General features: G+C 37.6%; 2 protein-coding genes across 2 annotated transcripts in view; both read right to left on the bottom strand.

The window, feature by feature from the left end:
* The window catches only part of LOC136853211 (zinc finger protein OZF-like), a 270,715-nt gene that overhangs the window by 96,898 nt on the left and 160,455 nt on the right, over positions 1 to 13,362 (bottom strand). The window lies entirely within an intron of this gene.
* LOC136853210 (uncharacterized) lies at positions 4,904 to 12,537 on the bottom strand. Its single transcript, XM_067128583.1, has 2 exons — positions 12,219 to 12,537; positions 4,904 to 6,553 (listed from the first exon to the last, which is right to left on the bottom strand). Exons 1-2 carry the CDS (start codon positions 12,227 to 12,229, stop codon positions 5,026 to 5,028), a joined length of 1,539 nt encoding a protein of 512 aa, XP_066984684.1. The 5' UTR covers positions 12,230 to 12,537; the 3' UTR covers positions 4,904 to 5,025.

Here is a 13,362-nt window from a genome sequence, read left to right as displayed (position 1 = left end):
ACCTCGCAGTTGCACCCTGAAACAATTGACAGGAGAGAGTGGAAAGAAATATTTGAGAGTAAAAGAAATGCAAGGGGTTGCAGCTAGGGGCCGAAGGGACGCTGCAAAAGAACCTTACGTAATGCCTACAGAGCACCCCTCTACGGTGCGGTGATTTGCAGAAGATGAAACGCAGGAAAGACGTGACTGGCAGAATTTTGCTGAGGCCCTTTTCGCCACGCGCCGCAGGAGGCGGTGACAGAATTGTAGGCAATTCATTCTTTGTCCTGTAAATTGATTTTTTTTCTTCGTGATAGACGAAAACAAATGTTTGTTTCCTCACCACAATTGGTTTCCTCGGAACAGAAAAAGATAACTCTGTTTCCTCGTCAGAGTAAAGAGAAAATTACTTATCTAATCATTCTGGGGATACCAGGGACTCAATTTGCAGTTTTACTTAGATATGTTCTGACTTTCTCCTCAGCCTAGAAATATTGGACTTTCTCATCAGCCTAGAAATACTGGACTTTCTCCTCAGCCTAGAAATATTGGACTTTCTCCTCAGCCTAGAAATATTGGACTTTCTCTTCATTGGACTTTCTCTTTCTCAGCCTAGAAATATTGGACTTTCTCCTCATCAGCCTAGAAATACTGGGCTTCTCTCAAATCAGCCTAGAAATACTAGACTTCTCCTCAGCCTAGAAATATTGGACTTTCTCATCAGCCTAGAAATATTGGACTTTCTCCTCAGCCTAGAAATATTGGACTTTCTCTTCAGCCTAGAAATACTGGGCTTCTCCTCAGCCTAGAAATACTAGACTTTCTCTTCAGCCTAGAAATATTGGGCTTCTCCTCAGCCTAGAATTACTGGACTTTCTCTCAGCCTAAAATATTGGACTTTCTCATCAGCCTAGAAATACTGGGCTTTCTCCTCAGCCTAGAAATATTGGACTTTCTCATCAGCCTAGAAATATTTCTAGCCTACTGGACTTTCTCCTCAGCCTAGAAATATTGGACTTTCTCCTCAGCCTAGAAATACTGGACTTTCTCCTCAGCCTAGAAATATTGGACTTTCTCTCAGACTAGAAATTCTCTTCAGCCTCTCTTAGAAAAATACTGGACTTTCTCCTCAGCCTAGAAATATTGGACTTTCTCCTCAGCCTAGAAATACTAGACTTTCTCTTCAGCCTAGAAATACTGGACTTCTCCTCAGCCTAGAAATATTGGACTTTCTCATCAGCCTAGAAATACTGGGCTTTCTCCTCAGCCTAGAAATATTGGACTTTCTCATCAGCCTAGAATTTCTATACTGGACTTTCTCCTCAGCCTAGAAATATTGGACTTTCTCCTCAGCCTAGAAATATTGGACTTTCTCTTCAGCCTAGAAATACTGGGCTTCTCCTCAGCCTAGAAATACTAGACTTCTCCTCAGCCTAGAAATATTGGACTTTCTCATCAGCCTAGAAATATTGGACTTTCTCCTCAGCCTAGAAATATTGGACTTTCTCTTCAGCCTAGAAATACTTTCTCCCTCAGCCTAGAAACGGGACTTTCTCCTCAGCCTAGAAATACTGACTTTCTCCTCAACCTAGAAATATTGGACTTTCTCATCAGCCTAGAAATACTGGGCTTTCTCCTCAGCCTAGAAATATTGGACTTTCTCATCAGCCTAGAAATACTGGACTTTCTCCTCAGCCTAGAAATACTGGACTTTCTCCTCAGCCTAGAAATATTGGACTTTCTCATCAGCCTAGAAATATTGGACTTTCTCATCAGCCTAGAAATACTGGACTTTCTCCTCAGCCTAGAAATATTGGACTTTCTCCTCAGCCTAGAAATATTGGACTTTCTCATCAGCCTAGAAATACTGGACTTTCTCCTCAGCCTAGAAATATTGGACTTTCTCATCAGCCTAGAAATACTGGACTTTCTCCTCAGCCTAGAAATATTGGACTTTCTCCTCAGCCTAGAAATATTGGACTTTCTCTTCAGCCTAGAAATACTTGGCTTCTCCTCAGCCTAGAAATACTAGACTTCTCCTCAGCCTAGAAATATTGGACTTTCTCTTCAGCCTAGAAATACTTGGCTTCTCCTCAGCCTAGAAATACTAGACTTCTCCTCAGCCTAGAAATATTGGACTTTCTCATCAGCCTAGAAATATTGGACTTTCTCCTCAGCCTAGAAATACTAGACTTCTCCTCGGCCTAGAAATATTGGACTTTCTCCTCAGCCTAGAAATATTGGACTTTCTCATCAGCCTAGAAATATTGGACTTTCTCCTCAGCCTAGAAATATTGGACTTTCTCCTCAGCCTAGAAATATTGGACTTCCTCCTCAGCCTAGAAATACTGGGTGTTAGTTTGGCTTGTCATCTAAAATATTGTGTCACCTACCTAGAAGTGCTATCAGTACTAAACACCGTATTGGACTGGTAAATGTTGGAAGTAGAAGCCTAGAAATATTGGACTTTCATCAGAAGATATCGTTCATTAATATAATTTGTCGACCACACAAATATGGAAGTGGGTGTATATAATATTTTGATCCCAGAAATATTGACTTTCTCATCAGCCTAGAAACACGGTGTCGCAAGGAGCTTCCAGCCATGTTTAGTACTAGCACCTTGGAAATATTGGACTGATCAGCCTAGAAATTGATAACAAGCCAAAATAGCACCGAAATATTGTGTGACAGAGACCGAGTATATAAATGTTCCGCCTAATCCTTTTATTAGTTTTCCGTAAAGAAAACTTTTGTAATGGCTACTTTTGGACTTTCCGCCCCTCAGGTCTTGATAAAAAAAAGTAATAAACACTTAAACACGATTTTCATTAAAATGCACTAACAAGTGGAAAATAAATTTTCCCCTTTTAGGCGACTAAACACGGCACGCATAGGATTTTCTTACAATTAATCATGTCGACTTAAAAATAAAAGTAGGAATATTCCCAAACATGGAAGGAAAAATGTTCCATAAGAAAAAGAAAACTATATATTTCTTTTTTCTTGTAGAGCATTGCCGCTTTATGTTTGGGACAATAAATTTTAGCTTTATTTTTAATTTATCATGAATAATTGTAAACATGAAAATCCTGGCGTGTCTCATTTCTTGTAAAATTATTTGTTACTTTTTAGTGCATTTAATAAAAGTGTGTTTAAAAAAATGTTCTTATATTTTTTTTTTATTTATAAATTTTAGTTTTAAGAGATATTGTAACCGATTTATGACTGTAGCTAACGAAACTGATATCCTGTCGAGCCAAAGGAGGTTTGAAAAATCTGCAGAGTTATTAACTTATCCTAAGGGATAAAAATTAGTAGTTATTAACCTTTCAACCGAGTCAAAGAAGTTGTGAAAAATCCGAAGTTTCTTACAGATCCTGAGATACTGGGAGAGGTCACTGTAGGGTCACTAGAGGTCACTGCTGACCTACTGATCATGGAAGGTAGTATTGTCACCGGGATTGAGTAACCATGCGAAATTTCAAGTACATCGGACGAAAGGAACAGGTCAAAAATTGAGTTACAAGATTTGACCCAAACAGACAGACAGATGCAGAAGTCAAGTTAAATAAAACCATGTAAAAACTACTGAGGCTAGAGGGCTGCAAATTGGTATGTTGATCATCCACCCTCCAATCATCAAACATACCAAATTGCAGCCCTCTGGCCTCAGTAGTTTTAAAATATTATTTCAGGTTAAAGTTAGCCATGATCGTGCATCTGGCACCGCTATAGGTGCCAAAAACACAGGCCACCACCGGGTCACGGCTGAACGTTTCATGGGCCACGGCTGAGAGTTTCATACAGCATTATACGCTGTACAGAAAACTCGATTGAGCCAAAAATCTGTTATGACTCTAACGAGGTTATACTGTTCATACTTCACCTACCTGCAAAAGATTGGTAAACTTGACCCAAGCAGGACATTCTCTCTCTCTCTCTCTCTCTCTCTCTCTCTCTCTCTCTCTCCTCTCTCTCTCTCCTAGCGCCTTTTCTCTCTCTGAAACCCCTGCACCTATTTTATCTATGATATGAAAATCAAACCTAATCTTACCAAAAAAAAATTGTATATTCTGTAAAGCTGTTATGCGATGCAGTATTTCTTTGTATTGCGTTGCACCACATATGAATGACCGTGTCTGTAGACTTTCACTTGATAGTAACGCAGGGGACTCGGTAAGTTAGGTTGAAATTGTCTATTAATATTTTCTAAATTTCAGGAGGGGTAAGTATTCACCGGGCACGGTTTTTCATAAGTTTTATTACACAAAACTATTTCACACGGCCAGCCACACTGGACTTAGAAATTTCTTGATGTTAAGAGAGGAGCGAGTGACACAATCCTACCCAATTTGGTTTTCAAGTAACTCTGGCTAAAAATTGATCAGAATGAACTCTGGACCTATGTTGAATAAAACTCCGCCTCCTTGAGGACGTCTACTTTACTCTTAATGGTTCAATCTTAACTCCCACTTTTTGCAAGGACAAATCAGGTCAATTTTGCTGACCTTTTCGCTTCATAACCTATCCTCTAACTCCTCCTTCCTTTCCCACATCTTGGAGGTTTGTTATGGTTAGTCTTCAATTTACTTGGTCCCATGACTCATCATTTTAAACTATCAACATCCTCTCTCTCTCTCTCTCTCTCTCTCTCTTTCATAATCCCGATCCGTGAATCTCATACTTATTCACTGCATAACATCACTCGGTCACCTACCTGCATTGACTACAATGCAAGTAGATAACCAACTCAACTTGAATAATGTAATGTAAAATCTGAAAAAAGTAGTAAGCTATAGTCAATTACTTCAATTTCAATAATTTCTATTAACAAGCAATAAATGCAAGAAATATTATAATGCATCATAGTGCTAACACAAACAACATAAGCATGAATTACATATCAAATACTCAAACTAAATGCAGAAAAATTATGGCAAAGTAAATATATCAAATGCCTATTACTCTGGTTATCAATCATAAATTGTAAAATAAAAAAAATCAATCATCAAATGTTCAAGTGCAAGTCAATGGTAAACGCTATCACTCTCTAGGAAGGATTCTGTCCATCATGTCCTTGATTATGGTAAACTTATTCAGTATCAATTTCCTGACAATCATAAAAGAAATGAAAGCAAACAGTACCAAAAGAATGACATTTATGAATGACATAACAGGAGAAATCTCGGTCTTATATGTATGAAAGAAAGTATGAACCTCTTCTAGCTTTGTGAATGTCTCCAATTCCAGTTCTGAAAGTTGAAATTCGTTAATAACTGCAAACTGATGTACACTTTTACTGAAATTCAAACTGTACGTCGTGAAAACTGTTGGTTTGTAATACAAATTATGTAAAATGACCAGTTCACAAGCAGATGAAAATGAGTGTACGTTAATGAAAACTACTTCTGTTTTGTTTGACTTACAGTCAATCTTAGCATTCAATCTGTTTGCTGAGAACACAAAAATTTCATCATCAATGATTTGAGCCTTGAAAGTTTCTGTAAACGGTATATATTTACAATGGTTCTTACCATTCTTGTTGTTTACAAGATCATCTAAGCAATGAAGAGCACTCAATGGTTCATAGAAATTCACAATGTTACAAACATATACACCATCATTAAGCATGACACATTCCCTGAATTTATGTTCGGGAATTTCGGTCACTAGGAAAGAATCATGCTGCAAGGCAAAGTGTCGAACTGTTCCTTCTAGTACAATGGACTTATTATCTACTACCATTGGGAATGGATAGACTGACATCAATGAGTTGACGTCTGGATTGTTGAAAGGGATCACTAGTATGATTTGATTGGCTATCACTTTCACTGTTATCAGGCCATAATAGTCTACTATATTTTCTACTAGTGGCTTCAAGTGATTGTTCACAACACATTTCTGAATAATGGCTTCAATTTCACTAGGGGTTATCAGAAAAGGGCGACAGCAGGTTTTACCTGCCATCATGATTGCATTGAGTAATTCCTTGTATTCCAGAAGGAAATTACTTGTTTCTATGAGCAGTTGCTCCATCATTTCTGTTTGATGGATTCTAGCAATTTCTGATGAAACATTATGGAGGGCACTATTCACAAATTCTTTCAGCACTGTGATCATTTTCTGATTTTGATTGACATTTCCTATTACTTTATTATAGACAGTACCCTGCTCAGAAGCCCAATTTTCAAGTTGTGCCACTCTTTCCTTTAGCCTTTCAACATTACCATCGGTCGCCACTCCAAAGAGATTGTGTAAAGCGACGCCTATAAAGGGTATGAGTGATCGCTTTACTACTTTCCTTGGCATAACACTATCGATGTCCCTCTGCAACTTGGAGAGCATGTCGTACAAATTTCTATCTTGGACACTTTGTAATCCTGCCTGTATCTGATTGCTCAGCTGGACTAACTGCTCTCTCTGATCGATAATGGAGTCCGTCTGGATCTTAACAATGGCTAGGTCCTGTATCATCTTTACCTTGCCATGTTCCTTGATGATGGCTCCCTTCCTTAGTTGTACGAGTGAGTTCACAATTTGACTCACTGCCAACCACCATACAATCCATTTGCTGAAATAATGTTATCAAGCAGTAAAAATCTTATCAACTACATTTGTTTACCATTGCACTTGCCATTACCTTCTTCTCAAATTATACCTTGGGGTCATTGAAGATTCTATTTTATTATCTATCTTATCTTTATTGGACAAATCTTTCAACTGGGTAGACGACCAAGGTTCTGAATGAACTACTTTAATGTGGTTCCAATGTACAATGGATTCTTTCAAGGTAATTTCATGCATTAACTTGAATTTATTCAACTTCAAAACTTCTAAAACTCTATATGGACCTCGAAATTTTGGTGATACTTTAATATTAGGTCCTTCAAGAACATGATTGAGTACATAAACTTGTTGTCCTACCTTTAACGAGGGTATGGTGGATCTGTTATTGTAATACTTACTAGATTTTTATGTAACTCCTTTAATCTAGCCCTGGTGACTTTAACGGTCTCATACGTACGTCTTGTCTTCCAAGCAATATAGTCCTCGTAGTTGTACGTACGTCTGGGTGGTGCGGCATCATCCAAAAGTGAATTTGGCATTCTCTTTTGGTAGCCATACAATAGGAAATGAGGAGTTTCTCCTATTGATTCATTTACTGTGTTGTTTAGAGTAAATTGTATGTCTTCGAGAGTCAAGTCCCAGTCTTCAGTGCTAGGGGTTACCAATGTTTTCAGAACATCCTTTATCTTGCGATTTGTTCTTTCTACTGCTCCATTTGAGCTTGGCTTATATGCTGTTATTTGACATTTCTGTATTTCATAAAAGTCACACAATTTTGTTAGAATGTCACTAGTAAATTCAGCAGCATTGTCTGAGAGCAAAACTTGAGGACATGAATGTCTGGTTATAATTCTAGACTTAAAGGCTTCTGCCACCGTTGATGCTTCTCTGTTTCTAGTTGGAACAATTTCTACGTATCTGGTCAAATAGTCAATGAAAACTAAAATCTGTTTATTTCCTCTGATGGTGTTCGGGAATGGACCTAAGAAATCCATTGTGACTACTTGAAAAGGATTTAATTCTGAAGGATACATTTCCAGAGGAGCCTTGACGTTGACATTCCCCTTATGTATATTACATAGGGTACAATTCTGAACAAATCGAGTAGCATCTTCACTACATCGAGGCCAAAAATAGTTTCTAGTGATTGTTCTACATGTTTTCTTAATTCCAGGATGTCCTGATAACTTGTATGAATGGGTTAGTTCTAAAACGTCTTGTATTAGTGTATTAGGAATGTACAAACGTGAACAAGCATTTGGTTCGTCTGAAGTCTTGTACAATAACCCATCTATCAATTGAAACTCTGAATTTTTCTCACCTTGCAAGAGGTTACCAATTACTTCCTTTATTCTAGAATCCTTTTTGTTGTTCTTGACGAACTTTGTCTAAATCTAAGTCTGTGATTTGACAACTGAAGGCGAAATTATGAGTGGTAATTTGTTTCTCGTTCTCTTCTTGTGATCTAGATAAGGCGTCAGCTAATGTATTATATCTACCAGGTATGTATCTAAATTCTGGGGCAAATTCTAATACGCTAACGAACCATCTATTGAACTTCATATTATTGGTAAAGCCCTTTTCTTGAAAAGATCACAAATGGGTTTATGATCTGTAAGAACATTAATTTTATGTCCTAGCAAAATGTGTCTAAATTTCTGTAATCCCCAGACTAATGCCAAACATTCCCTTTCTGTTGTACTGTAATTTCTTTCAGCTGCATTCAAAACTCTACTGGCATAGTATACAGTCCTCATCCTTGTTTTATCCTTTTGCATCAAGACGGCACCTAGTCCTGTACTTGAAGCATCACAGGCTAAGTAGAATTCCTTCTCGAAGTCTGGATAAACTAGGATAGGATCTGTTATCAACATATCCTTTAGTGTTTTGAACGCTGCTTCCTGTTCATCTTTCCACTCATAGCTAGCATCTTTCCTAGTTAACTCAGTTAATGGTTTTGCTATGGTAGCAAATCCCTTTATGAAAGGTCGATAATACCCTACCATACCTAGGAATCTTCTTAGTGCCTTCAAATTTCTTGGGGCTGGATAGTCTACAATAGCCTTAATCTTTCCTTCTTGCATTTTCAAACCATGTTCACTGATAACATGTCCTAGATATTCTAGAGATTTCTTCAGAAACTGACATTTCTTAATTTTACCTTTAAACCGGCCTTTCTGAGCCTATCTAATACTAATTCTATTGTCTTGAAATGACTCTCTGCATCCTTACTAGCAATTATTACATCATCAAGATAAACCGATACGTCTTCAACATCTCCCAAGATTTGCAGCATTAAACGTACAAACGTTAAAGGAGCTGAAGTAAGACCAAACGGCATTACCTCAAATTGCAAATGTTCTTTGTGAGTACTGAATGCCGTGAGATGCTTGGATTCTTCATCGAGAGGAACTTGCCAATATCCACTCAGTAGATCGAGGCTAGAAAAACCTTGGCACCTCCTAATTGAGCTAACATGTCATTAATGACTGGCATTGGCATTCGATCAGGGATGGTGTGGAATTCAATTTACGGTAATCAATTACCATCCTCCATGTACCGTCTTTCTTTGGAACTAGCAGTAAAGGTGAATTATAAGGTGACTTAGAAGGTATTACAACTCCATCTTCCTTCATCTCTTCAACCATCTCATCTACAATGGGTCTTTGACTTATTGGAAGTTTGTAGTTAGGTATATAAAAGGTCTAGCACCATCTTCTATGACTATTTTGTGCTGCAGGACATCTGTCCTTCCTAACTTATCTCCTGTTACTGCTACAACACTCCTCTATATTTCTCTAATATCTGTAGTAACCTGTCCCTACAAGGAGGAAAATCTGTATTATTTACTTCCCCTTCTAATTTAACTCTTGTGTCAGCTACAGAAACAAATGCTTTTCACTTAGGTTAGTAAAGGGTTAGTAATCACAATTCCTTACAGAATTCTATGCCGGCATGCAATTCTAGTCTCTTGTCAGAATAATTATACACATAAGTCGTGCAATTTCCACCATTAAGTCTTACTAGGGAATTGTCCATTTTCACAAAGTCTGGTAAGTCTTCATTAACTAATAACACATCTGTATCACCTAGGTTTTTATCTGTTACAATTCTAAGACAAACCTTTGTCAGACCTTGTGGATGCAGTATAACGCTATTGTTTAATTTGAGTTTTACAAGATTATCATCGGCAGTACTAACTAAGCAGATCTCTTCTGCATTCTGTGCATCGGCAGTGTAACAGACATCAGTATCATCTGAATTTTCATCTTGTAGTATCACAGAACCTATCTCTGTCATTTTCAGGTTGCCTAACAGCAACACCTCATTGAGATACTTCTCTTCAGTATCTTCTCTTATTATTAAGTGACTACAATCTATTAGCGTGTCAGGATCGTCAGGTTGGGAAAAAGAACTAAGTTCTTCGGAGGTATCTACTTGTCGTGCACTTGAGTTATCAGGTTCATACCTGCTATCTGAGAATTCCTCCTGAGTGGCTTCTAGGCTTTTAAAAGTAGTTTGTCTATCTTCTTCTATTTCTTCTATCATTGAATTTCTACTCACTGTCCTACCCGGGTTAGCATTAAATTCTATTTCTATCTGTTGGATGTCTACTTCTTCAGATGAGGCTGTCTCAGGTAAAGTGATCAAGTTTATCTGAAACTGTTCCTCTTCTTCAAGAGAGCAAACATTTCCTCTATCAATTTCCTTGATAGTTACTCTTCCATTGCTACAATCTAGTGTAATTCCACATCTTTTCATAGCCTGGAAGGAAAATAGAGCTTGAGCTGGAAAATATTTCTCTTCCAACACCACAAACTCTTCCCTGTATTTCTTATTTAGAATTTCTATCTCTAAATTGACATTGCCTATAGCCCTTATTTGCTTTCCAGCGATCCCCTTTATGGTCCTATAGGATTCTCTCATTTGGGAAAGCTCACAACCTATATGTTTTATTAAAGTGCCTTTATCTATGATACTTACAGTACTGCCTGTATCCAACAATATGGAACTCAGTACACCTTCTAAGTGTACTTGTATGATAGGCAACTCTTCCTGACACGTATTAAAATTCTTTACAGAAAACACTATTTCATTACTTCGAGTAATGTCTGTTGGGGACACATCCTTATTCACTGTCACTATTTCTTTCTGTAAGGATGGACCTTTCTGCTGCACTCTCTGTGATTGTCACTGAGAATCCCCTTGATTTGGGTTACTGGGGAGGTATTTTGATTATTAGGCTGAGTACTTTGGTTATTTTGAGACCCCTGAGAATTTCCCTGTTTGTTGTACCAACAGTTTTGGATCAAATGTCCTGTCTTATTGCAATTCGAACACCATTTGTTTCTTCTACAATTCTGTGTTGTATGGTTGTTATAACCACAATTTCCACAACTTTGTCTCTGCCTATTGAACTGTGGCCTATTATTCCCTGAATTTTGGCCTTGACTAGCTCCCCTGTCCAGGAGTCCTGTTATTTCCACTGTTATTTCCATTAGTTCCAGTGGTATTCCCATTGTTACCTCTATTTGGCGACCTACCTTTTTGTTTCTATTTGATTGATTAAATCTCTATTGTTGTTCCCACCATTTCTATCAAACGAATTTCTATTTCCCTGATACCTAGACCTAGCTTGCCCTGATTGGTTTCTATTGGACTGATTGCTATTATTTCTTGCGTTTCCACTAGCTACGGTTCCCCGTAAAATCTGCACTACTACTTGATGAATTCTGTTTTACTTTCCTTTCTATGTACATCAAAGGTTTGTACAATTCCATCATTTGGCTTCCTATCACAGTACTTCTTTAAGGCTACTCTTTCTTCCTTACCCAAAGCATCGTAGATTGGTCCTAATGACATATATCTAAGTACCTTGGATATACTAGCTAAATCTGTTTCATCATCATCAAATTCATCCTTCCTTCCAACAACAATTCCTACAGCTTTCATATCTGTCGTCACTCTATCTATAGCTTCTTCTACTCTAGTGGCTAAAACTAAGTGATTACCCTCATATTTCTGATGATGGAAAGTTCCTATGTTATACCATGGATCTTTCTGTGCTTCTGGTTGCCAAAATTGTAAGCACTGTTTCTTGAATTCGTTAAACAGAGTAATATTCTAAAAAGTACTGAATGAAGAACTGTATGTGCATCACCATGTTCCATACTAACATACAAGAGTGCTTCATCTATTTTCTTTTCTCATCTGTGATACCAGCAGCTGAAATTCTGCTTTCTGTGTCTGCTATCCATCGATTTACACCATATTCTTCTAATCTACTTTTATCTACAATACTTGGGTCTACCGTTCCACAAAATCTAGTGGCTTGGGTTATTACGGCGGCTTGCGCCATGTTGGGATTTCTAGGTACAATGGAAGTTATTGGGTTAGTGGTTACAACTGAAGGGTTAGGCGCACTCGGTAAACTAAGTGGGGACCTTGACTACGAGAACGTCTGGGTCTAGTATTACTAGGATCAATTGGTCTAGAAAGTCGTTCAGGTACAGGTCTTAGGTTATATGGAGTCTGGTCTTCGCTTCTAGTCTGTTGCAGTCAGGCGATAACTTCGTCCAAAGTGTTATTCATATTAATTCATAAAATATTCAATGATTCCAAGAATGAAAAATTGAAAAAAAAAATAAATTTGAGAATCAGGTACTTACTTCAATTGCATGTTTGCTGAGTTGACTGTATCCCTCTATACAAAAAAAATTCAAATTTTTCCTAACTCATTCCTTCATAGGACTCTCTCACAATCTGAAAAAGTCTGATATTAGTATTTATGTACACAATTGTTTGGGTTCCACTGCAAAATGCTGCGCCAAGTGTTTAACAAAAAAAATTATTATGATAGAATAATTTAAACAGAATTGTCTCTATCACCAGGTGAACGAAAATTTCTATTTCGTAAAAAAAAATTACTAAACATGAAAGAAAAAATTATTTCCTTCGTACAACAATAAGGAAATATTATTCAGAACATTATTCAAAAAAAATAATTTACTTAAATTATTTATGTTTAAAAAAATTATTTGCGCACTGCAGGAAAAAAATAATTATATAAAATTTCACTCACACAAAAAAATTTAATTAACAGAGAAAAAAAAATTTTCTCTTGATAATTCCCCGATACTAGGAATGAATGTTTAATATTCAATTAGCTTCGTGTCGCCTTGCACTTGAAGATCGCGCTGATTGCACTTGAGCGCAATTTGTCGTTAGCATCCAGCGATAATTCGGCACAGCTCGGCCGACTTCCAGTCCGTACTTGCTGAATTTGGCGAAGAAAAAATTTTGGAATCCCTTCAAATTGTTGATTGAAGGCGTCACTTCCTCTTTCGAGAGGCGGTTATCAACGCGTTGACTTCTAAACTTTATCACCGTTCCGAATTCTTCACTCTCTTTCGTCGCCGTCATCCGCTCTCATTCGTCGCCGTCGTCGTCACTGCTCTGCTACCGCTACTTTTCGCTAAGTCTCCCTTTTAGCGACCAAAAATTTTGGGAATTTCGTGTATTTAAGTCCGTAGACGATAGAAAAGTTCACTGAACTGACGTAGATATTAGCGACTTTCATACGTCCGCCAACACTGTTTGTTTTCGTCTTCTCCGCTTCTGCGATCGGCGTAGTATAGGGCGAGTTGCTGATTCTTTTCGTAAATTTCGTTTTCTTATAAAAATCACCGCTGTTCTATGCCGTGATTATTACTATTGTTCTTATTATGTTCATATATAATTATTAAACTGAATTTCTGGTTGATCTTATGCGAATGTTCGGAAGTTTTCAAACTAGGCAGAGATTTACCGCTG

Source organism: Macrobrachium rosenbergii, chromosome 26 (genome assembly GCF_040412425.1).
Source record: "Macrobrachium rosenbergii isolate ZJJX-2024 chromosome 26, ASM4041242v1, whole genome shotgun sequence".
Lineage (NCBI taxonomy): Eukaryota > Metazoa > Arthropoda > Malacostraca > Decapoda > Palaemonidae > Macrobrachium > Macrobrachium rosenbergii.
Note: the sequence above shows the minus strand (reverse complement) of the source record. Positions and strands in the feature narration are given on the sequence as shown.